General features: G+C 48.4%; 2 protein-coding genes across 6 annotated transcripts; both read right to left on the reverse strand.

Moving 5' to 3' along the window:
• Positions 1–56: 56 nt before the first annotated feature.
• Positions 57–7,749, reverse strand: BNIPL (BCL2 interacting protein like). Of its 3 annotated transcripts, none has more exons than XM_044379640.3 (10): positions 7,166–7,749; positions 6,288–6,380; positions 5,802–5,866; positions 5,357–5,581; positions 3,148–3,330; positions 2,852–2,954; positions 2,350–2,481; positions 1,461–1,547; positions 1,178–1,276; positions 57–702 (listed from the first exon to the last, which is right to left on the reverse strand). In XM_044379640.3, exons 1-10 carry the CDS (start codon positions 7,207–7,209, stop codon positions 666–668), a joined length of 1,068 nt encoding a protein of 355 aa, XP_044235575.1. In that variant the 5' UTR covers positions 7,210–7,749; the 3' UTR covers positions 57–665. The 3 variants fall into 3 exon arrangements, with proteins under 3 accessions (XP_044235575.1, XP_057166280.1, XP_057166281.1); XM_057310297.1 differs by having other exon boundaries at positions 6,288–6,386; XM_057310298.1 differs by having other exon boundaries at positions 6,288–6,459.
• A 100-nt stretch (positions 7,750–7,849) lies between these two features.
• PRUNE1 (prune exopolyphosphatase 1) lies at positions 7,850–27,097 on the reverse strand. 3 transcript variants are annotated; one of them, XM_026486691.4, is made up of 8 exons: positions 26,852–27,097; positions 19,477–19,569; positions 18,740–18,942; positions 16,965–17,149; positions 15,699–15,857; positions 14,709–14,803; positions 12,628–12,786; positions 7,850–9,758 (listed from the first exon to the last, which is right to left on the reverse strand). In XM_026486691.4, exons 1-8 carry the CDS (start codon positions 26,888–26,890, stop codon positions 9,330–9,332), a joined length of 1,362 nt encoding a protein of 453 aa, XP_026342476.2. In that variant the 5' UTR covers positions 26,891–27,097; the 3' UTR covers positions 7,850–9,329. The 3 variants fall into 3 exon arrangements, with proteins under 3 accessions (XP_026342476.2, XP_044235574.2, XP_026342477.1); XM_044379639.3 differs by lacking the exon at positions 12,628–12,786 and having other exon boundaries at positions 26,852–27,071; XM_026486692.3 differs by lacking the exons at positions 15,699–15,857; positions 16,965–17,149; positions 19,477–19,569; positions 26,852–27,097 and having other exon boundaries at positions 18,740–18,815.
• Between the last annotated feature and the right edge of the window lie 116 nt (positions 27,098–27,213).

The raw sequence follows: 27,213 nt of genomic DNA on the forward strand, positions 1-27,213 counted from the left end.
GGCCGCATGCTGATGTAAGGGGCCTGGGCTAGCAGCGCGCTTCCTCCGAGCAGGGCTTAAATCTCGCATCGCAGTTTATTCACCGCTACAGATCTGAATTTACTACAGAGCACAAAAGTACAAGTTTTGAAGGCACTCCTTCCCAGACTCACAGGCAGCAGCTGTGACAACGCAGGACACCGCGGTTCTTCGAGATTGAGGGAGCTGACTCCCGTTCCCAGCAGGCTGCGTGGTCAGTTAAGCCCTGCCCTCCCCTCCACCTCTCCCGGAGCTTCACAGACTGCTCGAATGCCCCAGGTGGAAAGGGTCTTAGCACCTTCCTTGACAGGAGAGGAAAAGGACACTCAGAGAGATGCAGTTATTTGCCCAAGCTCCTGCCGCTCAAGCAGGACCCAAACCCACAGCCCTCCCCTTTCCCGCACAAGACGCCACTACATGCACCCCTTTAGCTGAAATGATGATCACCAGGCAGATCAGGTTCCGGACCTTGGAGCCCTGCTTTGAAGGCAGCGTCACGAGAGGAATGACACCGCAGTGAAAGTGAAGGTCCAGTGGTACTGGGGTTGAGGATGGGATAGTTTAGGGAACAGCCCAGATGTTTCCGGGTTAGGGCATAGGCAGATCAATCTTTGCTTGGTTCTAAGGCCCTTGATTCCTGCCTTCGTCTAGGTCCCTCCTGAGCCATGGAGATCCCGGTCCAGCCTAGGAGAGAAAAACAAAACAGTGGTACGGGAGCGGGACCTGGGTTTTACTCACCGGTTTGGGGAGAGAAGCCAGAGAATTGAAGAGTCAGAAGACTGGGTGCTTGAGCTGGTGGTTATCAGGCTCCTCTGTCCCCCAGTACCTCCCCACTGGGTACTTTCTCCTCTTCGCTGTCCTCCTTGATTTCTGAACTTCTATGGCTGATCTCTATCTCCTCTAAGTTCTGTGCTGTGAATAGCCCTTTATTCTCTGATGCCTCAACAGGTTTGGTTTTGTTTTGTTTTTCATTTGTTCTTTTTGGATGCAGGCCTTAATTTCTTCTTCTGGGTGGGTGCAGTTTTCCCAGATACACCGAAGCATCTGGAAGCAGGGCCTCTATCTTTTAGTTCCTCTGCATCTCCCTCCAGCATTAAGAAAACAGGAACTGGCTTTATACATCCTACCCCAGACTATTCTCCTTAAGCTCAGGACTCACTGTCTGACAGCTTCAGGGATGTGAACCTGATCCAAGGAGATGAGTTGGGCCAGTTCTCCCAGGCTGTTCAGAAAACGGATCTTTCGTGTGAACTTGGAACTGAAAAGAGAGGATAAACCAAGTTGTGTGTTATACCGGGAAGAGGGTTCCCGGAGACCCTTACAAAGGGAAATGTGACAAGCGCAGCATGTTTAAGGCTTGAAGGAGCCAGGGTGGGGCGAAATCTTCTTCAGCTTGATTTTGAACATGGGGGAAGGGAGGTCCTTGTCCTCAGAGCTGGTACCTGATGAAGGGCCGAAGCAGTGCCAGGAATGCTTTCACATACCAGGTGGCGTGGACAACCACCAGGGCGCGTAGGTTCTTCCGGAGCCTGAAGAACAGGAAGGAGATCATTCTAGTCTTCTTCCACCTTTGCACCCCAAGACCAGGTGGAGCTATGTTCTGTGCTTTAACTTCCTTCACGTCTGCAGTTTCTAGATTTCTCCAGCAGCTGGGTCTAGTCCCCACTCCTTGGCCTGTAATCTGAGCTCCACCCATCGTGCTGAGCCCTTCATGCTCCTCATTTTAAGGCAATTCCCTTGTCAGGATCCCTCTGCCCCATCTCCCTCCTGTGCCCTGCCCTCACATAAATTCTTGGCTATTCCCCTTTTCCCATGCCCCCCATGCCCGGGACAAAAAAAAGAATGAGCTAGAAAAGTGAGCAAAGGGAAAGAAAGGGAAAAGGAATGTCGAGGGGAACAAAGCCATATGGGTCAGGGATGAAGGCGGAGAGAAGCAGCCAATGGCGGCCTGGGCAGTTAAACAAAATGGCAAGATGGGGAGAAAAAGAAGGAGTACCTTCTGTGCGCCAGGCAACGCGCCACACCAGTTTATCGGATTTTCACACATGGCCAGTGGCAAAGGTATTATCATTGCCATTTTGCAGAGATGGAAACCGAGTCCCAGGGAGGTTAAGTGACTTGGCCAAGGTAAATGATACAGCAGGTAAATGACAGAGGCAAGATGTGAAACCAGATTTCCCTGACTCTGAGAGTACAGAAGACAGGAGAGGCCTGGAAAGGGTTGTAGAGGGAGAAGGAAAAGAGGAAGGGACTAAATGGAAGAGGAAAGAATGGAAAGAGGGAAAGAGAAAGCGCAGCGGGAGTTGCAGCCCTCCTGTCCTTGCGGCTCACCTCCGGTCCAGAGCATGGTAACACTGGCGCATCCAGCCCAGAGGAGGGACCTGGGCCCTACTCGTGCCTCCACTCAAATGAACAAGCAGGTAATTTTCAGCGACCAGCAGTTCCAGAGTTCCCACCATATACCTGGGGGAGACACAACTGTCAAGGGAGGTACATGCTTGGGGTTGTGGGGAGCAAGAGGGACACTACTGTAGACTCGTTAGCTCCTGATCGTGCAGGGTTTTGCTTTTTTTTTTTTTTTTTTAAGATTTTATTTATTTATTTGATGGGGTGGAGGGAGCACAAGCAGGGGGAGCAGCAGGAGAGGGAGAAGCAGGATCTCCACCGAGCAGGGAGCCTGACAACGTGGGGCTCAATCCCAGGACCCCGGGATCACAACCTGAGCCAAAGGCAGACACTTAACCAACTGAGCCACCCAGGTGCCCCAGGGGGTTCTTTTTTACTTTTCCCTCCCTAACATCCCCCCTGGAGCCCTTCAGGGCTTCCACCTCACCTGAACAAGTGCTCCATGACATAGGGATAGTTGGGGATGCTGCTGCTGGGTAAGTAACAGGAAGCAAAGACGATAACAGCGTTGAGGCCATCACCATGGTAACCTGGAGAGGACAGAAGGAAAATTCATTCAGTCAACAAGTATGTATGACAGACAGTACATCTGTTTAGATTGAGGGACTCTGAGGGTCTCTGGAAGTTACAGAAACGATTTTGAACCCAGGAACTGAGTTTCCAACTTCGGCAGTTTATTCGAGAAGTCCCAGTTCTCACCCCTCCACATAGGCTAGCCATTACCTCCATGAGAGAGGACTTTCTTGTAGAGCTCAATGACAGTCATGTCCACTCGCTGCTCCCACTGTCCTGTCCGGAACACCCTCCAGTGACGACCATCTTCTCCAGCCACGTCCCACACACAACCCCGGCCCAGCCTTTCCGCTGCCTCACTGGCCCCCAGACCTTCTGCCCGGGGCAGGTCATCTGAAAGAGAGGGATGGGGAAGGGTGAGTAAGACACAGTACACGCCTTCAGTATCTTCTAACCTCCCCAGGTTCCTAGAGTTGATTGCTCTACCCTCTATTCATCAGTTGTTTTCTAGGACTCCATCCGTAGTTTGTCCAATTAATCCAGTGCCTTGCTGGTTTCTCTTTCCTATGACTCACGATCCTCACTTTTTCACTGGACACTGGCCTTGAGGTCACCCTGCACTATGGTAGGTCCATGGCCCTTACCAGTATTAGTTTTTTTCTGGATACTTTCTTTCTTTCCATGCCTTTCCTTGGGTGAGCTCATCTGTTCCCATGTCTTTAATAACCACCAGTAAGGTGATGATTCCAAATTTGCCCCTCTAAGCCATGTCCCTAAATGCTTAGAGTGGACATCTTTAGTTTGTGTCTTTCTGTCATCTCCAATCCACCAGACCCAAGTGTAATTCGAACTCATTTTCTTCCTCCTCTGTCCTCTATTTCCCTTCTGGATGAATGACTCCATCCATCCAGCTGGCTGAGAGAGAAAACTGATATCATCAAAAATTTTCTTTTCTGTCAGCCCTTAAGCCAACTGGACCCCAAATCTTCTTCTATCTATCTATCTCCATTATACTCTCTTCTCATTCTTCCCACTACCACGGTCCTGATTCAGGGTCTTAGCATTTCTCACCTGGCCTTAGTGCTAGCTTCCTAACTGGTTTCCCTTCTCTAGTCTGTTTACTCCATTCCACCCTCTACCCCACAGCTAGAGCAAGCTTTGTTTTCTACCCTACTTTCCTACTCAAATGGCAATATACTATACCCACTAATTCTGCATGACCCTCCCATAGCAGCGGAAACAGCTGCCTCACGTTAAAAACTGGTTGTCTAGGGGCACCTGGCAGGCTCAGTTGGTGGAGCGTGTGACACTGACCCTTGATGGTGGGGTCGTGAGTGTGAGCCCCATGTTGGGTGCAGAAGTTACTTAAAAAATAAAAACCTAAAAAAAAAAAAAAGTTTGCCTAGTATTTAGTATCCCATGGCATGGACGCACCATATTAGAATTAATACTCTACTGACAGACCTTTAGGTTGTTTCCAACTTCTTTAGAGCCATTAAATTTGATCATGTTACTCCCTTGATTATAAAACCATTCAGTGAGTTCTCACTGCCTACGGGATAAAATCTAAACTCCCCAGTGTGGTAGCAAGGACCTCCATGATTTGACTCCTGCCAACTTAACATGGCACTCTGATTCAGAAGTTCAGGTGACAACTTGGACGTGTGACTGAAGTCGAGGGCAATCTCGGGGGTGAGCCCTTCACCTGTGGGGTCTGTACTACCTTCAGGCAGGTGCCACAGATGAACTCTAGGGTACCCTATTGACATCAACAGTGGAGAATTGGTTGGTGTGGTAAAACCCATACATTTGGTGTCGGAAGTGTCACGAGTAGAGAAGAAACAAAGTTTTCTTTAATACCAAAATAGTCATGCTTAATACTTCGAACTACCCACCATGTCCCACATGCCATTTTCCTACCCAAGTTGTTTCTTCTACCTAGAATGCCTCCCCAGCTACCTGACGAAGACCAGCTCAGAATCCCCTCTTCTGCGAAGTCTTTCCTAACGCCTCTCAGGCAGAACTGACCTTGTCCTCATCCCTACTGATCGCACCCTATACGTAGACCGCAATCTTCAACTACACTTATTTGTATATGTGCTAATTTCTTATTAGACAGAGAACTCCCTGAGGATAGGACTATCTTATTTATCCTTATAACTCGGTTCTCGCTCAGTAATAGCGTGTAACAGTCACTCAATAAAAGTTTCCTTAAGGAAGGACCCGTCCCACCCCTCTACTGACTACTCTCACATCAGATCTACAGACGCTACCTTCTGTTCTGAGGAAATTAATTTTGCTGACCTTACCACTTGGCCCCACCTTATTGTTTCTAACTTCAGTCCCTTTAAATACATGCTGAGCTGCTTTAACTCTAGCGGCTACTTTTACCAGCTCAGGCCTCAGGTTTCTTTCCCACCTTCCCATTCAAATTCATGTCCACTGTCCAGCTGCTCCGAGTCTGAAGGTGTCTCCAATTCATCTATCTCCAGGTCAGAACTGCCCTCAGGAGAGGAAGGTGTGGAGTGAGTGGGAGAAGTTCCATCGCCTCCAGTCCCCTTAGTCAGATTCAGTCGCAACTCTGGAGCAGAAAGACGCTTACGCATGGGGCGTGGGCCACACAGGGCTAAAGTGCTGGGAGTACCTGGGGTCGGAAGAGTGGAGAAAAGAATAGAAAAGTATGTGTGTGTTGGCAGGGGAGGTTGGAATTCCTGCATATGGTAGTGATTTATGGGGTGAATTCTAAAGAACTTACACGGGGGATATCTGGGAAAAGAGCAGTGGAACCACAGAGGCATGAGGGCAGCACAGCCCTTCACTGGCCTAGAATCAAGACCTTGAGGCCTAGGTTCTCATTTACCTACCTGCCTGTGAGTCTCTCCCGGGATCGCCAGGATCCTCAGAAGGGTCCGCTTCTTCAGGAAGAAATCTAAGGGGAAAGATTACAAGGAGGGCAGAAATGCAGCTTAAACGAATCAAGCCAGGTATTGGTTTATTAATCCTCTCACCAAGCCACCATTTTTTTTAAGATTTATTTATTTATTTGAGAGGGAGAGAGAGTACACGAGTTGGGGCTGGGGGGTGGGAGGGGAGGGGGCACAGAGGCAGAGGGAGAGGGCAAGCCGACTCCCGGCTGAGGTGCAGAGCCCAAGGCGGGGCTTGATTCCAGGACTCTGAGGTCATGACCTGGGCCGAAACCAAGAGGCAGACACTTCACTGACTGAGCCACCCAGCACCCGCCCTGCCACGATTTTATCTTATCGCCTCTGCCTTCCTTTAGCCCCTCCTTCCTTCAAGTCCTAATTTATTGTTCTGGCCCATTATTCCTGACCATCCCTCACAGTCCTTACCTGGGGAATTCTTCATCCTGCCACTCCTCCTTCAGCTCCAGCTCCCCGAGTCTCCCCAAGGCTGGGCCCGCGGCTTCAGCATTCTCCCTGGCCCTGCGTCTCCGGGGGTAAGGGAGGGTCATGAGACAAGCTAGGCAGTGTCTTAAGGGAACTGGGTTGTAGGTAGAAGACACTGGAATGAACGGTTAATTAAGGCATGGGGCAGAGCACAGGCCTGAAAAAGATGTCAGATCTCCGCTCCTGGACAGACACACTTCTACCACATCCACCACTTCCCGGAGACAGACGAACCCTACTCTGGCGCTTAGGAGCACAGGAAAGACAGAATGTAAAGCTAATCGTATTTACCTCTGTGGCATTGCTCCGCCTACACAGAGTGGGTAGAGACATTCCACATTACACCTGCTGGAAGGGGACAGACCCACCCAGCTGTCACCAGGCAGAGCTGGGGAAGATGGCACCTCGTCAGACCTGCCTTTCCTCCACCACGCTGGGGAGCGGTCAGGGAAAACCATGACAGAGGTGAAGGGGTGGGGGAAGAAGGTAAGGAGTACCTGGACCTAAATTTCTTTCTAGGTCAGCTTTCCAGAGGGCTGTTCTGGGGAGTGGGTGTTAGAAAATGGACAACAGGCACAGTTTTATCAGACACAAAATAGAGAAGCTTCCTTTAAAAACAAAACAATAGGGGATTATCCTGAAACCCCCAGTTCCCCATTTCCTACCTAGAGCCACCCTAGCCCTTCTCTGCAAATTCATTCCCTTGCAGTCAGGCCTCTTCCAGGAAGCCGAGATTTGCCCTGGTCAGAGCTGGACGGTGGGAAAGTCCCTCAAGACTACTCATTGCTTGCTTCCAATCAAGTGAGCCAGATCTTACTTACCCAAGGTCTAACGTCTTTTCTCCTGCCTCTTGTGTGGTTCCCATCTTCACACGTCTTCCTGTCTCCCTTAAACACTTGCGGCTGCCCGGGAGCTGGCTGTCCCAGCTCCCCAGCACTTCTGTGTCCTTTTTCTCTGTCTCACTGTTGTTGCTCTTGCCTCCAAGGAGGAGGGAGGTGTGGAAGGGAGGTAACCTTACCTTCAAACAGGTTTTGCCACCTCCCTTCCTTTCCCTTCCCAAGCAGCAGGTTTGCCCAAAAGAAAAACCCTGCCTATGTGGGGGCGGGTTTTAGGGAAGAGAGGACATTTTCTAAAGTGGCTAGTCTTGGGGGAGTCAAGGAAGGCAATTTGTCTTCCCTTCCAGACTCTTTATAACCTCTGGAAGCTGCTCTTTAAAAAAAAGAAAAAAAAAAGGCAATGGTAAAAAACATTTTGGTTTTAAGACTATGCTTTTCGAGCATAAGCAAGATTGGGAACGCCGTTATGAAGAGGGTTCTGAAAGAAGAAACAGATGAAAGGCTGAGGATAAGAGAGATGGAAGACGGTTCCTCTCGATGCCCCCAAAAAACTTAATGAAGGGAGACATTCCATACTGCAAGAAGAAGGGAGATAAATCTTGAGGGGGCTGAAACCATTATCAGACAGAAAGGCCCGATCGTAGTGTAAAAAGAGACAGTAAGACCCCAAACAGGAAAAAAAAATGTATTTAATACTTTAACAAAATGCAAAATAAAGTACCCAAGTTACAAAACATAAATTCCTTTGGTTCAGTAATCACACCACTATTCTTACCTTCCAATGGCTACAGACATCATCCCCTAGAAGTGAAGTCACACCATGCCCCTCGTACTGAAGACATCATGCCAAAACTGTCTCACACACCCCACCGTTCAGGGGAACTGCTGGCGACTTACGTGAGGTTGGGCTGTGGGGTAGGAGAAAGGGGAAAGGGAGACCCCACACATGCAAACAAGTTGGCGGGGGGAGTTCTCTGCTGGGTCACTGCAGTAGGAGTCACACCCCTGTACATGCTACATGAGGCTGAGGCCCTTGGTACAATCACATATAAATACACAGTTCAGCCACCCTGAGTGTTCCCAGGGAGAACAGAAACAAACAAACACAGAGAAGCAGGGAGAGAAGCGGTGGCAACAAGAGGCAGATCACAGAATACCAGAGAACATCCAGCCCAAATCCTTAGTTTTACAGATGGGGCGAATGAGGCCTAGAGAAATCAAGTGTCTTACCAAGAGACACACGATTCACGGCTGTCAGTATTAGAACTCCATACTTCCTTTCAGTATGAGCGAGAAGAGAACAGGACGGACAAGAAATTGCTGGGCCGCTAAGGCAGGGCCCAGAGCCGGGCTCTCAGTGCAGTTCTTCTGCCTTTTGGGAAGAGCGCCTATGTGGTCGTAAGGCTTTCCTGGGTGTCTCCCGAACTCTCAAGCACCAGGGGTTTTCTGGGTCTTTTTGGGGTCCCTGTGGCTCTGGGACTGAGGGACCCAAAGAAACTGAGAGCCAGGGACCAGGAAAGAAGATAATGGTCTCTTAACTGCTCCCCAACGATCTTAAAAGAGTCATAATCAGCTCAGAATACAAATGTAGCCATCTTGGTCGCAGCTACCGTCACCTAACTGGGCACAGAAAGAGGAATCATGGAGCTGGATTCTGCTGAAAGCTGAAAATGGAATAGGAGTTGGCAAAGCACACTCTATTTTCTATCTAGCTGAAAGTAGGCATTTCATAGATACTTGAAGGAGTAAGAGAATAAATGAATACACGGAGACAATGAATGTTTGTTTCCATGAGAGATACTGGTTCTGTTACAGAGCCTTACTGAGGGCACTTCGGGGGTACACCTTGAGCCGCTCTGCTGGACTGTGCGGGTATCACACTGTAGCCCTCGCAAAGGAAATACAGGAGAGTCAGCGCAGCTTTGAGGAACTGAATCAAATAATACAATTTGTCTGATTGGTAGAGATCTGGGGAAAAGGCAGGAAGCCATCCCTAAAGCAGCTGTTTTCTTTCACTTCTTTCTTCTCCCCGGTTCATGAACACAGTACACCAGATCCCAGAGCCATGAAGACGGAACCGCCGACACATCTCAAAACATGCATTTAAGTGGTTCAAGCAACCTCTCACCGGCCTGTCCCCTCCCAGCAGTCACTTCTTAGACAGGGAGGCAGCAGTCGACTGTGACAGCGAGATCTGACTGCACTTCTCAAAGATGACCTCGGCTGAGAGTTTAGGCAGCCCCTGATCCAGAGGGCACTCATCCACCAAGCTGTTCATGGGCGTGGGGGGCAGTGGCGGCTCCTCCTCATCTTGACTCAGTCCTGGAACCAGGGAGTTACCTGCCCTGTCCAATTCCTTGTCTGCCTGCTCCCTGCACACACCCTCTGTCTCAGGCTGTCCTGAAGGGATCTTCATGGAGTCAAAATATGCTGACAGGGCCTCCTGGAGCAGAGGCAGAAGTTTCTTCCGAGAGACCTGGGTGTTGCCCTGAAGATAGGCTTGGAGGTGAGGGTGGGTGCTTGGGGCAGGGGTCAGCTTCAGGGATGGAGAGTGGGAGCGTTCCAGCACTCCACAGATCTAAAGAGGGGACAAGACAGGAGATGGTACATAAGGTGGGGAAGAAACAGCTGCGGTTTCTAAGTTAGAGGCTTCTCTGACAGAGAAAACATTTTTTTTTAAATTAAATCATCCAGAGTTCAATACTATTGCTTCAAAAAAAGGCACATTAGCTAATACACACATAGTATTGGGAAACAGAAGAAACATTTGAGATCATATTTCGTTTTTTTGATAAGTAAACCGAAGCCTGAAGAGATTAATATCTTGAGCAAAATCACGTAGATGATAGGAGACTCTCAACCACAACCCAGGACCTGGGGTTGTTTCAAGCGCTTAAAAACTTGATCTCCATCCTTAGCTGCAAGGGGACAAGCATCTAGGCTGAGGTCAGGGGCAAGACAGAGGCAGAAAGAAGGAACAGATCAAAGCGGGGGGAGAAGGAATGCCAGGCATGGTGCCGAGTCTGACCATTTACAAATACCCTCTCATCTAATCGTCACCGCTACCTTATAAGATCGGTATTAGCAGTGCCCTCATTTATAGGTAGGGAAACAGAGGCTTAGATGGATTAAGTAACTTGCCTAAGGTCATAGTTTGAATGAAGCAAAGCTGACACTTGAACCCAGGTCTGCCACCAAAGCCAGTGTTCTTTTTTTTTTTTTTTTTTAAGATTTTATTTATTTATCAGAGAGAGAGAGCCAGCGAGAGAGGGAACATAAGCAGGGGAAGTGGGAGAGAAGAAGCAGCCTCCCAGCGGAGGAGCGCGATGTGGGACCCGATCCCAGAACGCCGGGATCACGCCCTGAGCCGAAGGCAGACGCCCAACCAGTGAGCCACCCAGGCGCCCCCAAAGCCAGCGTTCTAAATCACTCTTTTTCTATCATTTCTACCACAGGAGGAAGAGGAGAAGGTAGGGCACACTGTGAGAAGAGGGGTGCAGTGGGGGAGCCTTCAGCTATCTGCATAGCTTCAGAGGACAGCACAGACGGGATGTGGTGGGGAGAAGGCGGGGACATTCTGGAAGGCAGGAGGCACTTCTTACGGCCAAAGCACCCTTTCCTCCATGACATGATGAGGAAGAGCCGCCGTTGGCTGAGTGCCTACTCTGTGCCCAGCAATGTGCTTTCCGCACACTCTTGTGTTTCAGGATCACATCGGACTAACCAGCGGGTGTTATTATGCCGTGTACAGACTCAGAAGCCAACTGACTTGCCTGAGCTCAAGGAGCAGGTAAGTGGCAAATCTGGGGCGTCTGCCTTCTAAAGCTGTGGTTCTTGGGGCGCCCAGGGGGCTCAGCTGGTTAAGCGTCTGCCTTCAGCTCAGGTCATGATCCTGGGATCCAGGGATCAAGCCCCGAATTGGGCTCCCTCTCAGCAAGGAGTCTGCTTCTCCCTCTCCCTCTGCCTGCTGCTCCCCCTGCTTGTGTGCGCGCACTTTGTCAAATAAATAAATAAAGCTGTAGTTCTTTCCACAGTGCCAAACTACCTTCCACTGAATGAAATTACATTTGCTTCCAGAAAAGAAGAAAGGGTGACATACCTTCTATGGATGCAAAAGATTAGCTCACTGTATGCAGACCAGTCTTTGGCAGTCCTCACACAGCCCAGGAAACCCCAAACATTCCTGGACTGTCTTAAGCCCACTTCTAAATTCTTCCCTGGGCTAATCAGTAACCAACAGAGGAAAAGACAGGGAAGAGTGGCCAAACAGATGAGGGAAGAAAACAAACCTGCTCTTGGATTCCTTCTCTACAGAGTTAGTAGTTCCTCCCTGCATCGTTAAGTAGTAGAAAAGGCTTCTCTCGTGTTTCCGATTTTCAAGGCAATAGGGTAAAAAGAAAGGGACTGATTTTCAGGGATGAGGAATTAATGATTAGACCAAGAACTGAGTTTAAACTCCAGATTTATAACACTGCTTTTTAATCCGATTTCAAGGTCCTTCTAAACAGGAACTATGTCTCTAATTTTCTTTGGAATCTTTCTTTCTCAACAGTATGATTAAGGATATTCACATATAGAGAGAATGGGGAAAAGCAAGGAGGGAAGATTCTGGAAATAGGTCAAGGGACTTCTGTGTAAATACAAGAACCAAGGGGTGCCTGGGTGGCTCAGATGGTTGAGCTCCTGCCTTCAGCTCGGGTCATGATCTCCAAGTCCTAGGATAGAGCCCCATGTCGAGCCCCCTGTTGGGCTCCCAGCTCAGTGGGGAGCCTGCTTCTCCCTCTCCCTCTGCCTCTCCCCCTGGCTTATGCTCTCTCTTTGACTCTCTCTCAAATGAATAAATAAAACCTTTAAAAAAACAAAAACAAAAAACAAAAACAAAACAAAAAAACCAGAACCAAGGACAGATCTTTTTTTTTTCTTTTCTAAAGATTTTATTTATTTATTTATTTATTTGACAGAGATAGAGACAGCCAGCGAGAGAGGGAACACAAGCAGGGGGAGTGGGAGAGGAAGAAGCAGGCTCATAGCAGAAGAGCCTGATGTGGGGCTCGATCCCACAACGCCGGGATCACGCCCTGAGCCCAAGGCAGACGCTTAACTGCTGTGCCACCCAGGCGCCCCTGATCTTTTTTTTTCTTAAAGACTAATTTATTTATTTGAGAAAGAGAGAAAGAGAGCGTGCAAGAGCATCTGTGTGCCTGCACGAGGAGGGGAGGGGCAGAGGGAGAGAATCTCAAGCAGACCTCCCACTGAGCACTGAGCCTGATAGGGGGCTCCACCCTACAAACCATGAGGTCAGACCTGAGCGGAAATCAAGGGTCATATAATACACTCAACAGACTGAGCCACCCAGGTTCTCCCCAAGGACAGGTCTTTACAGCACAGGCTGGTGCTTACAAGCAGAGCTCTGTAGGGACCTCAGGCTGGAGAAGGGACAGACTCACCTTCATTCGGAGTGCTGCATGGGGACAGAAAATAGCCAGCTGCCGCACTGGCTCATTGTGAGTGTTGAAAAAGATAGTCATGGTGACCAGAACATCACAGTTGTGAGCCTGGCAGAAAGCATGGAGATCTGCAATGAGGCCAGACCTCTGCAGAAAGGCCTGAAAGAGAAGAAACGAGGCAGTGATAAGGGCTACAGCTGGCTCCTCCTTGTCACCAGCAACAAAACATGCTCACAAGGGGCTTCTTTCCATGTTAACCTGGGGCTTGTACTCCATAAAAAAGGTATCTCATATTTACTGTGTTACCTATGTCCTGGGAAGCAGTACATAGAACAGGGAGAATACAGGTTTTGGGTTCAGACAGAACTGGCTTGCAATCAGCTCTATCAAGGACTTACATTAATCTCCTTGCAGTTAAGTTTCCTCATTTGTAAAATGAGGATAAAACCTTTACCAAATGTGATTGTTTTAAAACTTACAGCATATGATCATGTATGGAATACGCCTGGCATGTCCAAGGCTCTCCTGCTCTTGCCATCAGACACGCAAGGCCTTTGCCTCGGAGGTATTTTTATTCTAAAACCGAACAATGGGGGCATACAAGTAACAACAGACACAGGACAACCGTATCCTTGGCTCTTCGTTCTTTGCCAATCTCAGCTCTTCTCCAAAGTCTCATGTAGTATTTTCTCTACTGAGCAATACCACCAGCTATTTCAGATCAGGGCTTTGCTCTATCCTTGGCATTTCTAATGTGTCGATTTGTACTGTGTCAATTTATGCTACTTGGCAAGCCTTCTCTGTTCTTATGTTTGTTTCTCAAATGAGGCAGCGAGGGAGGAGACCGGGCTCCTTTGTTTTATTGAAATTATTTAGTATTTTTACATAGTATTCAGCAGAAAGCTGTACAGACTATGAGGGAATGTGTTCAGATCGGGTTGTCAAATGATTTACATCAATATGACATGGAACCAGGCAGTAAAATACCATTATCAAAGTTCTATTCAGTCACCCACTCAACAAAATTCACTGAGCACCCACTGCTGCCAGGCGCTGCCAAAGGTGCTAGAGATACAGCAGAAACAAAAGAAACAGGGTCCCACCCCGGTAAAGCTGATAAACTACCAGAGGAATATAGACAATAAACAAGGAAACCATGTAATTGATTATTTTAGTCCATTAAGTTCTACGAACAAAATTCAATAATCGTTAGAGATTTTTGAGTGCAGAGGATATTATGTCAGTTACAGTGGTCAGGAAAAACCTCTTAAAAGAGGAGACATCTGAATTAAGACCTGAGTGATAAGAAAGAGCCAGCTCTGCAAAGGGAAAAGCCAGTGCAAAGGCTCTGAGGTGGGAATGAGCTTAATGGTTCCACAGAACAGAAAGAAAATTAGTATGGGTGCAACACCGTGAGTGTGGGAGTGGGGCTGGAAGGACTCGAGGTCAGAGAGAGAGAGACGAGGGCCAGATCAAGGAGGGCCCTCTAAACCACAGCAGGGCCTTTACATTCTATTAGGAATGCAATGAGGGGTGCCTGGGTGGCTCAGTCGGTTAAGCATCTGCCTTCAGCTCAGGTCATGATCCCAGGGTCCTGGGATCGAGCCCTGCATTGGGAACCCTGCTCAGCAGGGGGTCTGCTTCTCCCTCTCTCTGTCTCCCGATTCCCGACTGTGTGCTCACACGCGTGCGCTCTCTCTTTCTCTGATAAATAAATAAATAAATATATTTTTTTAAAAAAAGGAATGCAATGAAAAGGCAGCTGAGGGAGAGGGCTGATGTGATCGACTTACATCTTTTTTGTTTTGTCGTTTTTTTTCGGGTTTACATCTCATAAAGAGATCACTCTGGCTGCTGTGGGGAGAATGGTTTGTAGGGTGCAAAAGCAGAAGCAGGGAAACCACTATACAGCCTATCATGGTGGTGCAGTGAGAGGTCATAGACTGTGGGAGTGACAGCAGACATGACAAAAGGTACATAGGTACAAGACAGATTACAGAGGGGAGCTAGGAGTGAGGGGCACGGTTATGCACATAACTGCGGGCCTTCTCTCCCCACCCACAACTGCACCTTGCTTTTACCTCCAAATCCATATATATTGCACTAATGGCCACCTTGGTGCCTTGTCTGGAGATGGTCTTCTGGTCCTTTCTCAGCATCTGCTCAGTGCTCAGTCCTAGACAAAGGATGTGAGACCAGGGGTCAAACAAGAGAGCCCAGGGTCCCCAGACCAGGAAGGTGAGGACACCTAGACGGGTCAAGGATGAGGAAAAACACAGCCTCTCTTTGGGGGTAATGAATAGGGGCAATAACCAACAATGTAATTATGTAATAAAAAATTATTTTAAATAACTGAGTCACAATAGTTGCCATTTCCCCTTTCTGCATGGTTTTGACTTTCTACAAGAACATGTGGCACTTCGCTTTCCTTTTATGTCAACAGGTGGTATCTGGGTAAAAAATTACGGAATTTTTTTTTCTTCTTCTTTGGCTTTGTATGTTCACCCTCCATGTTTCTTCTGTTTCCCTAAACAATCACCTAGACCTCACTCAGATGATTTGGTATTCCTTCAGCAGATTTTACCTATGTACCTATGTTCTCTGATTAGACCAGAAACCTGACACTCATACATCCCTCTTCTTCCTACCCAACAGCCAGGATACAACGATCTAGTAAATGGTCCACGAGTTCACGATCAGACCCGCATTCTACCTCGGTTCTCTCTGCTCTAAAGCTGAAAGCATTATGCATGCTCTGAAACTGTTTTAATGGCATTCCAGAACACAATGAGCCATCAGGGCGCATGGGCGGCTCAGTCAGTTCAGCAGCAGACTCTTGATTCTGGCTCAGGTCTTGATCTCAGGGTCACGAGATTGAGCCCACTTTGGGCTCCGTGCTGAGCGTGGAGCCTACTTAGGATTTTCTCTCCCTCCCCTACTCTGCGCACTGGCTCCCTCTCTTTCTCTCTTAAAAAAAAGGAAGAAAGAGGAGGAGGGTGAGGATACAATGAACAAGTCTCGCCCCTGTTTCCTCCCGTGGAAGGGAGAGAAGTCAGTTTACTGCCTCATACCTGATACATCAAACTTTGCCTTTTGTAGAGAGTCAAAGATGTCATTTCTCTTGGGCAGATCTGGGAAGAGGGACTCCAGTTTCTCCACATATTTGCTGTCTTTTGGGGTTGCCTTTCCAACTTTCAGGTCCATGTTGACACAATCCAGGATGATTGTTCCTGTGGAGACGAGACAGAACTCAAATCCTATGTCCTTCCATTCCCGATCACTAGAACACACATAACCCTCAAGCCAGATGGACATAATACAGAGAAGACCGTGTGGCAAACTCACTGAAAACGAAACAAGAAACTGGGACTATGTCTTGAGTAAGACCTCCCAAATCCAAATTAAAATGTAGGCAGGAAAATGGGGGAAAGGCAGAAAGGGTGCCTGAGCACCCCAATCCTCAGAGATCTTGAAACCAAGTCAGAGAGAGATGACCTCCCTTCTGCAGGCCAAATTCCATTAAAGAAACTTAGAAGTCAGAAGAGATAGTCTAGTCCAATTCTCTCTCTCTCTCACTCTTTTTTTTTTTACAAATGGAGAACATGAGAACAAGAAAGGTTAAGAAACTTGCTCAAGGTCATGTAACTACCTCTTGGATAGGAATGGTGTTAGAATCTGTCCCCTGCTTCTTTGGCTGCTTCTCTTCCCATCATATAATTCTGCAGCAGGCAGCTTCTAGGTCTGTTGTCCTGTGCTTCCTTTCTGCTTTCACCACAGCCTTTTTTTTTTTTTTTAGGTTTTATTTATTTATTTGACACAGAGAGAGACAGCGAGAGAGTGCGGGAGTGGGAGAGGGAGAAGCAGGCTTCCCGCTGAGCAGGGAGCTGATGTGGGGCTTGATCCCAGGACCCTGGGACCATGACCTGATCCAAAGGCAGACGCTTAACGACTGAGCCACCCAGACGCCCCTCACCATAGCCTTTTAATGCCTAATTGTCCCCTGAAAGGACCCAGCCTTTGAAATGACAGGATAGCTTGCAGAGGCTATGATCAAGCTGGAAGTCTAGACCTTCCCACTCTCAGGGTGCCTGGGTGGCTCAGTCGGTTAAGTGTCTGCCTTCACCTCAGGTCACGATCCCAGCATCCTGGGATAGAATCCCTACTGAGCAGGGAGCCCGCTTCTCCCTCTCCCGCTCCCCCTGCTTGTGCTCGCTCGCTCTCTCTCTGACAAACAAACAAATAAAAATCTTAAAAAAAAAAAAAAAAAAAAAGAACGAGGAACTAGACTTAAAAAAAAAAAAAGACTTTCACTCTCCTAACCCTAAAGCCAACCTTACCGTGCAGAAGGGCTGCAGTTTGCCTGTCCATGATCTCTGGCGCCCCCTGCAGGATTCTCTCGGTCACCAGCGTAGCGCAGGACCCCACCAGCTCCACGGAAACGTGGCAGGGAGGGCAGTGCTGGTGCTCGACGGGCCGATGGTCTAGCACCTCCGCTACCGCCTCCTCCAGGGCTGCGTCACCTCTGTGTGGGAAAGCGGGTGTGGGGAAAAGAGAAAGAAAGGTAGGTGGGGGCGCTCCAGCCCGTTCTAACCAAATCTCCACCCTAAGGAAAATGCACACTTTGGGCAAACATTCAGAACTTTGGGCACGTCTACCTCTGCCTCACTGTTCTCAATTCTTCTCTTTCATGTTGTAACTGAAGTCATCTTTAAATAGTGGATAAGTGAATTTGGTGAAGTATCGGCTACAAGTACCTTATCTGCGTATTTGATGTCCTTCCGAGTTGCCTTTCTGATTGACACACCCTTGGCATCCAACGTCTAAGTCTCTCCTGTCATCTCAATCCACTTAATACCCAAATTCCATGCAGTTCACCAGATTCTATGGCTTCTCCCCCCCCCCCCCCCAAGGCTTCTATCTTAATCCGAATCCATCCCCTCCTTTCAAAGCTCTGCTACTGCCTTATTCTAGGTCCTCAATCTCTCTCACCTGGATTATTCCAACAGTTTCCTAACCAAAGACCTACTCCTGATCTCGGGCCCCCCAAGCTGTCCTCCACAAAGCTGCTGAATGATCATTTGAAAAATGCAGATTTGATTCTGTTTGGATCTGGAATAAATATAACTCACAATAGTTCCCCACGACCCTAACATCAAGTCTAGTGCCACAGGGTCTCCATGATCTGGCCCCCACCGACCTCCCTAGTCTCACCTCTTCCTCTGTTCTACTTCTCAGTCACATTTTATGCTCCAGCCATGCAAAACAAATCCCAGTTCTCCCAATTCACCATGCTATTTCAGGCCTGCCTGCCTTTGCTTATATTAATTCCTTTCCCCACCTGGATGCGCTTCCTAACTCCCTCACCTCCCCACTCCAGGAGCAAACACTCAAGAGTGAGATCAAGGGTCAGATCTCTGAGGAAACCTTTCCTCCTCACACCCTCCACTCCCTTTGAGCATATTTAACGCCCCGTCCTTCGTGCGCCTCTTGTCCTCTGGAGTGCCGGTTACCACACACTTCCACCACCCCGCACAGTGCAACTAACGAGATATTGCCTTATGGAGGGAACAATTTTGCTTTTCTTTTTTTTTTAAAGATTTTATTTATTTGACAGAGAGAGAGAGACAGCCAGCGAGAGAGGGAACACAGCAGGGGGAGTGGGAGAGGAAGAAGCAGGCTCCCAGCGGAGGAGCCCGATGTGGGGCTCGATCCCACAACGCCGGGACTACGCCCCGAGCCGAAGGCAGACGCTTAACAACCGCACCACCCAGGCGCCCCTTGCTTTTTAAATATTAAAAATAGAGTTGCAACCACTATTCAAAGGCTTCTATAACAACAAATCTGCCACAAAATAATGATACCAAAGGGAGATTTAAATGATTTCTGAGTTCTCCTTTAGTTTGACCATATCATGTTTCTATTTCTTTTTGTTACTTGGATAACTGGAGAACTGACATTTTCTGTTGATTTTCTACATCTGAGATAACCCAGCAATTATAATTAGCCTGTGAGATCCCTGAGAGCAGAAATTCTTTCTTCCTCTCTTTATTTCTTACTCATCAGAGCTCAACATGGCACGCGATAAAAATCAGCTTAACTTCCTTCTACTTACTTGGGTAAGACATGATGGTCAACAAGGATAAGGGTGAGTTGGCCGGCCTGGTGCAAGGCATGGAGGTCAATCTCATCCCGGAAAATCAAGAGGGACTCTGGAATGTTAATCTTCTGAAGGAAGAAGACATTGTCGCCTCGCAGAGGTAGCTCAGAACGATTTATATTTAAGACTGGCACAAAGACTTCCTCAGCCTCTGTTGTCTGGATAAGGAAAGTGAAAAGCACACATGGCAATGTTTTGGAATAAACAGGAAAAATAACAACATTATTGGGACCAAAGGAGATGTGATCTTGGGTAAGTCACTGCCCTTCTCAAAGCCACAATTACCCAGTTGATACAAATAAAAGGACAACTCTTGCCGTCTGTCCCTCTTAGCATAACACGAAGGTCAGCAAGATAACTCGTGGAAAAGACCTAGTTCCAGGTGCTGCTGAGAAGGGATTATCAGTCCTCAAGAGCTGACCTGGGCCTGAGATCACTGGTACCCAGAAGAACTCAATAATCAACTGTTTGAATATTGCTTTATGATTTACAAATCCTTCAGAATACATTTACTCATTGACCCTCCCAGCAACATTGCAAAATAGCATCATTTCAGATTCTACAGACGGTGACCCGAGACTCAGCAAAGTCAAGGAATTCAACTGACCCAAGACCAAATAGTGCTAAGTGGCAGAGCTGGGTCTTGCATTCAGATCTTTTCGTTCTAAGGGACTCTGCTGCTAAGCACTCACCTTTGCCAGGTAAAAAGCCAGGGCAAGAGCTGACACCATGGAGTCCAAGTCACAGGCTTCATTTCCCAGCACAACGTGTAGCGGCCGGGACTCCTGGTGAGGAAGGAGAATGGGACACTAGCAGAAGCATCTCTATTTCCATTTACCTTATACGTGAGCAGGGCTTCACACACCTCTTCTCACTGATTTTCACAGAGAAGGTAGGTCAGATAATCTTACAGGTCCTCATTTCATGGATGAGGATATTGGCTGAGAGGCCAACCATGTTTAGCTAAGCATCCCACATGTATCCAATAAGTACAAGAGTGCCCCTTCTTCTACTACACCATCTCCTTGATTGCCAACTTAAAGAAGAACAGCAGTAAATGATTCTCTAACTTCTTATGCTTCTCTGGGCACTCGAGAAATCAAAGGTAGAGCAACTGAGGTGGCTGACGTAGTCGAGCCATGTCAACCCCCGTTTGTTGTTTGTTCCCCGACCCCGGCCATTTTCAAAATAGGGAAAAGCATCCTTACAGTTCTAAATCATAAGAGGTGAAGAGCTCTTGAAAATAAACGTAAAAATAAAATCTAGCCCACGATCCAGTTATCCAGCCCAAGAAAACTCCCCCAGCCCAGAGAAGCCTATGATAACCAGATACGACAACACTCTCACCACCCAGGACACAGATCCTTCCCCACCAGGTTCAGATTAAAACAAGAACAGCTGCTGCTGCTGGAACTTTTATTTTTACAATTTATTTTTATCATTTATTATTATTTTTTACATAATCTCCACACCAAATGTGGGGCTCGAACTCATGAGCCTGAGATCAAGAGCTGCAAGCCCCAACGAGCCAGCCAGGTGCCCTGGAACTTTTATTTTCAAAGCTTTGAAAAGTCCGGCTAGTAATAAGAACTGCGGAAGGAGGGATATCTGCTGTTACTAACCTTGTTCCCTTGCATCTCCCTAGCTATCAGAGTCTTAAATAAAATACATTAAAAACACAGTGCCCACAACAGCAGAGACCAAGCAGGGTTTTGCTTTCTTTGGAAACATTTATTTTATTGAGTGTGCCACGCATTGCTCTAATATTTTTACATGCATAAACTAACCATTTAATCTTCGAAACAACCCAAAGAGGTAGGTACTTTAAGAATTATTATTTCAGGGACGCCTGGGTGGCTCAGTCAATGAAGCGTCTGCCTTTGGTTCAGGTCATGATCCCAGGGTCCTGGGATCGAGTCCTGCATCGGGCTCCCTGCTCAGCAGGGAGTCTGCTTCTCCCTCTCCCTGCTGCTCCCCCTGCTTGTGCTCTCTCTCTGACAAACAAATAAAAAATCTTAAAAAAGAAAAAAAAAGGAATTATTATTTCATTCCAGGAATGAGCATTCTGCCAGATACAATGAGACCCTGAAGTCCACGGCTCAGCTTAAGGCACAAGAATTCTCTCTTACCAGTTTACTTTTGAACTTCTATCTCAGCCTGCCCCCGACAGAGGAAGGCGTAAGAGACAAAATGAAACATCAGTTATAGCAGAGTCTCCTAATTTCAGTACTATTGGCATTTTGGACTGGATCATTCTTTGTTGTGGGTGGGGGCTGTGCTGTGCGAGGGAGGGCGTCTGGCAGCATCCCCGGACTCCACCCACTAGATGCCAGTAGCACCCTCAGGCATGACAATCAAAAATGTCTCCAGATTTGCCAGATATTCCGGGGAGAGGGGGAGGGGGCAAAAATCACCACAAGCTGAGAACTACTGGGTTGCAGACGGGTGAAAATCCGAACACTCTGACTTCTTCAATCAGGAAAGATTTGCTAGATGGAAGAGTTTCAAAAAGTAGTAAAGGGGTTCAGGGGAGCAAAACATAGCAATCAACAGTTATCAAGTAATGTAACTGTAGGAGGAAAGGGAATCTTGGGGCGCCTGGGTGGCACAGCGGTTAAGCGTCAGTCTTCGGCTCAGGGCGTGATCCCGGCGTTGTGGGATCGAGCCCCACATCAGGCTCCTCCGCTATGAGCCTGCTTCTTCCTCTCCCACTCCCCCTGCTTGTGTTCCCTCTCTCGCTGGCTGTCTCTATCTCTGTCAAATAAATAAATAAAATCTTAAAAAAAAAAAAAAGGAAAGGGAATCTCAGCAAACCTAGAATCATCTTACCTATTTGGCTGTTACCCACTCCCCTCCCTCCCCCAGAAAGCTACAGCCAGAAAGGTACTATTTTACAAGACTTCTGGTGGCATAAATGCCCTATCCAGTGAATAGATAGAGTTATTTTTTTTAAGTTTTATTTATTTAAGTCAATCTCTACACCCAACATGGGGCTCAAACTCACAACCCAGAGATCAAGAGTCACTTGCTCTTCCGACTGAGCCAGGCAAACGCCCTGGTTTTTGTTTTTAAACCACCTTTTGGGGCACCTGAGTGGCTCAGTCGTTAAGCGTCTGCCTTCGGTTCAGGTCATGATCCCAGGGTCCTGGGATCGAGCCCAGCATGGGCTCCTTGCTAGGCAAGCCTGCTTCTCCCTCTCCCTCTGCCTGCTGCTCCCCCTGCTGTGCTCTCTCTCTGTCAAGTGAATAAATAAAATCTGTAAAAAAACAAAACAAAACCAAAACCCACCTTTTCCCACATCTCCTATTCCCAACCCTCCAGAGAAGTACAAAAGGCAGAGGTTACCTGTCAAGGTTTTGCAGAAAGGACCTCTGGGGAAAGTCCGCCCTTAGGTTCTTCCCTGCACCCATTTCTCTAAGCCTACATTACATGGGTGGCAGCCCAGACCCGCTCATACTGAACAGTAGGGGAGAGCAGAGATTTTCAATATTACCTCTTTTCCTACAGAATACGAGAATTCAGTCCTACAGTAACTCCTGTAACTTGCAATTCCTCCTCCTGGTACCAGAGAAAGCCCCCCTGTTTCCTGGATACCAAGAACCGCCCAGATGGCTGCGGACCAAAGTGACAACAAAGCACTTGAGGTGAGTAGCTGCAGAGATAAAGTGCTCACTGAAGCAGTAAGGCGGGCCCCCCGCTCCCTAGAAAGGGCACTGCGTCATAAACACGCACAGCCATATGGTCCTGACGCTGGAGAGAAAAGGGGCGAGGAACGGAGAAACGGCAGAGCAAGCGGGACAGACCTAGAGCTGGGCCCCCAAAGAAACTTTCCCAAAGTCCCTCACATTAGTGCTGCTTCCGCTGCATCAGGACCGGTCAGATCCCCAGAGTGGAGAGAAGGCCAAGCAGAAAGGCAGAACGTAGGGACCAGGGGCGCCTGGGTGGCACAGCGGTTAAGCGTCTGCCTTCGGCTCAGGGTGTGATCCCAGTGTTCTGGGATCGAGCCCCACATCGGGCTCCTCCGCTATGAGCCTGCTTCTTCCTCTCCCACTCCCCCTGCTTGTGTTCCCTCTCTCGCTGGCTGTCTCTGTCTCTGTCGAATAAATAAATAAAATCTTAAAAAAAAAAAAAAAAAAAGAACGTAGGGACCACATAGAACTCTGTGACTCTGAGGAGAAATGAAATCCACAGGAAAGTGAATAACTCATCCCTTGCTCAGGCAAGCCTAGAGAGCATCCAAGAGGAATGAATACAAAAGGAGTCCTTTGGGACTTTTGCCATGGCTTGGAACAGGACTGAGCAGGGGCTGTGGTGGCCTTCCTCTCCTTGCTGGGGCCCACCATCACCCCAGCCTGTCCGGTCTACTCACCACCCACAAAACGTGCTGTGCATGCTCCCAGCTCTGCCCTTGGCGCACTTTGTTCTTCTCTGTCAGAAAGCAGCACAACTGCCATTTGAAGAGACCACAGACTAGGGTTGAATCCTGGCTCTGCTGCTGCTGGTTTGTTTTTTTTTTTTAAAGGTTTTATTTATTTATTTGACAGAGAGAGAGAGCACAAGCAGGGGGAGCAACAGAGGGAGAGGGAGAAGCAGGCTCCCCGCTGAGCAAGGAGCCGGATGCGATGTGGGGCTCAATCCCAGGACCCCAGGATCATGACCTGCAAAGACGTCCAAGTCCAACCGATAGAGCCACCCAGGCGCACACCCCCCGGCTCTGCTTCTTGTTGTGGGACTTGGACCTCTCTATGCCTCATTTTTGTTTTTAAAAATGATAATACTGGGGCACCTGGGTGGCTCAGCCGTTAAGCGTCTGCCTTCGGTTCAGGTCATGATCCCAGCGTCCCGGGATCGAGCCCCGCATGGGGCTCCCTGCTCGATGGGAAGCCTGCTTCTCCCTCTCCCACTCCCCCTGCTTGTGTTCCCTCTCTCGCTGTCTCTCTCTGTCAAATAAATAAAATCTTTTAAAAAAATAAATAAAAATAAATAAAAATGATAATACTGTAACCAATTTCATGAAGCTGTTATAAGGATTAAATTAGATGGCCCGGAAGTGCCTACTCTATAGTTGGAAAGATGAGCTGCCTTCCCTCTTCTCCTTTCTCTACCCGTCCCTCCCTCCCGGTCCATTCACGGTACCTAAAGACCGTCTCTGTGTCGCCTTCCCTGACCACCCAGGCCAGAGCAATCGTCTTCCTCCAGACCTCCAGCTTCCAGCCCTTGTGGCTTTCACACGGAACTCCTACCTTAAGGAATTCGCTATCTTTTCATGGGCATGTATCTTAATCTCGAATAGAGCTTATGACTTCGGCGACTAAACAACAGGGGCACTTTGAGAATGAAAAGGGGTGCAGTAAATGGTTATGCCCGAATAAACTAAAACTGTCCTGGGCTGCCCGACTTAGAAGGCACCCTTCTCCTCTTCATTTAGGAAAAACATGTATAACTCTTAAGCCCCCACCCCCACCCCATCCTCCACCAGCCGAAAGCACAAGCCAAACAGCCTCGCTTTTCTGACCCTCAGAGGAAGAGCGGAGGGCAGATACAGCTCTACTTAGAGCATGGGGAAACCTGAGCTGCCGATGGAAGAAATACAATCTGAGAGCCCCGAGGGAATACAAACTTTTCTTCCTAACAAAGAAACCAACCAACCAAAAAACACCCAAACGCACTAGTCACAAGGACTATATCCTGATGCTCTTTGTGACCTCAATGCGGGGAGCGAGGATGGGCTGTAGGGCTGGCAAAGGCAACCACTTCCCTTCTGAGGCTGAATATGGTCTGGTGCCTCCTCTACAAAACAGTTAATGAGGGAGGAAAAAAAACGAGACAGGGAGCCTGAGACAGAGAAGCCCTCCCAGCACAGAACATGGTGCGATACTGAAAGGACTGTGGTGTCCGAAGGATAGCCAGCCACTCCCGATTCCTGCCTCACTCTCGCGTTGAGCAGCACAGATGATCTGAAGGCTGCGGAATGAATACCTACACTTGAATGCGGCTCCACCCTGAAGCAAAGGTTTTTCCCCCACTACTAGTGAAAGATGAGTCACCATGAATAGGACCTGTAGTTACACAGGATTTCTTTTAAATGGAACATCCTACTATCGTTGTGGCAGAGGCTGTAGAAAATTTCTCTGGTATCAGGTGCCAGAGAAAAAAATGATATCAACAGGAGAGTTGGCTGGTTATAAGCTGCCTCTATCCTGTGTAAAACTCAAGCATTCACATTTCCCGAAAAGTTAACATAGCTGAACGGAAGCCCTCACACTTAGCAGAGTCTCTGTCTAGACAATCATGTCTTTCTTTACACAAGAAACAAAAGTGCAGCCTCTGGGGAACTGGATGAGGAGAAGAAAAAAGATCTTGTTCTTTTTCATTTCATATCTTTTTTGTTATTTAGGTTTTTCACTGTGTGCATTTGCCCCTTCTGTAATTAAACGCTGTCTAAATTGTTGGCGACCACCTGTATGTCCTGCCACCAGCACCTCCACTAACATTTCTAGAGTCCGATTTTCTCATTTCTCCCAGCCCTGGCTAGGCTGTGTGATAAGAAGAACTCTAAGATACAACTTCACCTTCACAAGTTTGGAAAAAGAAAGATCTAGATCTTGCTTCTTAGGAGATGAATCCAGGCAAAAAAAAGGTCAGGATACCAGCAATACTGGAAAAATCCATTAGTTTTCAGCTTCGTACTGCTGTAGGAGCTACGCTGTAACCTGGGGAGACTCTAACACGCAGCCGCTAAAGGACAGATGCATGCAATGAAAGACCATTGGTGAGATTTTGGGTCCCAGGGCTCTTTACCAAATGGTGGAAAGGAGACCCGTCCTTCGGGTTATAATGGGGGAAGAAATTCCAACTGCTTTGCACTCAGAACAGTGCCACAAAGATTCACTGGTCCTCCGATGAGCTCCCAGTGGTGCAAATCAGGGGTAACCAATCGAATTGGTTCCAAATTGCCCTATGCATTAAATCAACTTTCCCCAAATTTGTATTTCACAAGGAAAAATTTGGTGCAGTTGGCAATATTAAAATTGTCCTTTGCCCCTATACTTCATTTATGCCAGCAGCCAAGTCCGCAGAAGGAATAGGTGACTTTTAGGATTTGTTAAAGACCAGAATCTACTGGCGAGGGGAATTTGCAGAGTTTAAGACACTTCAAAAGGAAAGCATTGTCAACCATCTGTCTAGGTCTCCACATGGGCAGTGTAACTTGAAGTAGGGGGGCCAGGTGACCTAGAGCCTCTCTCTTGTCAGCTTTTTGCTGCTAACTGGGAATAGCAGCCTAATGCTGCCTGACGAGTCAGCATGGCTGGGAGATTCCAACTAGCTCAGAGCACCAAAAATAAGCCACAAAGTATTCAGGAGTCAAGCTTATAGTTTTGAATCCAAACACACTTTGCGCTTATCCCTTCTAGGCCGGGGATTCTTATGTAATTTATGTGCGTTAAGGCCAAAGGAGAAAACTGGAGGCAAAGGAATGCAAGTTTTGGGTCAACAACAGATATGCCCGCAGCATTGAGCATGTGTAGCTTCAGAACAGATTTAAAGTAAAACGTTATGGTTCTCTACTCTAGAATGAGCTCGGCCCGCCAGACAGAAACAGCTCTTCTGAGGCAATGAGGCCGGGGGCACAGGTTCCCTGTACCCCCGGGGCTCAGCTGGAGGCCAATGGCCAAGGAGGCCCGGTGAGTGGTGAACTGAAAGAGGGGCGGGGAGAAAGGGATAAATACACCTCGCGCGGCACGACAGGCGGCGGCACAGCCCTCGGAACTGACCCAGGCGACAGCGAGCACAAGCTCAGATGCAGGTCCCAGACCCACGATTCCTCCTCCCAGCTTTTGGGGAGACCCCAAAGGCAGAAGCCCCAAACCGGGAGACTGAGCAGCATTCCCCAGAGCTAGGTTCTCGTTCCTCACTCCTCCGGCCCCAAGCCTGATCTGATCCCAAGCCCCCTCCCCACAATTCCGTGTTCCCTCCCCACACAGCACTGGGGCTCCCCAGATCCCAAATCTTCGTTTTTTCTGGACCTCATGCTTCATTCCTTACGATCACAGACAGATTCGTTACCTGCAGAGCGGCTCGACAACCCTGCAGGTAGTCCTCCATGGTGAAGTACCAGGTGTGCCACCGCCCCTGGCCGTGGAGAGGTTACCAAGCGAATGCGCCCCGCCCGGGACTCAGGAGCTAGGGGCGAAAGTCAGGAGGCGGGACTCGAACCCGCCACACAGCGATTCGGCCCCAACCCCCGGAGGAAGTGCGTAATCCGGCGCTCCTGGAGTCTGACGTCGCCCCGCCCCCAGCGGCGGAGGCGGAGCTCTGCGCCCAGAGACTCACGGGACCCCCTTCCCAGCGGCGTGAAGAGGGGCGTGGCGCAGGGCGTCCTGGGAAACGTAGTCCAGGAGTTCCGAAATGGCCCCAAGAATGGAGGA

This window comes from Ursus arctos, unplaced genomic scaffold (genome assembly GCF_023065955.2).
Source record: "Ursus arctos isolate Adak ecotype North America unplaced genomic scaffold, UrsArc2.0 scaffold_12, whole genome shotgun sequence".
Taxonomy (NCBI): domain Eukaryota; kingdom Metazoa; phylum Chordata; class Mammalia; order Carnivora; family Ursidae; genus Ursus; species Ursus arctos.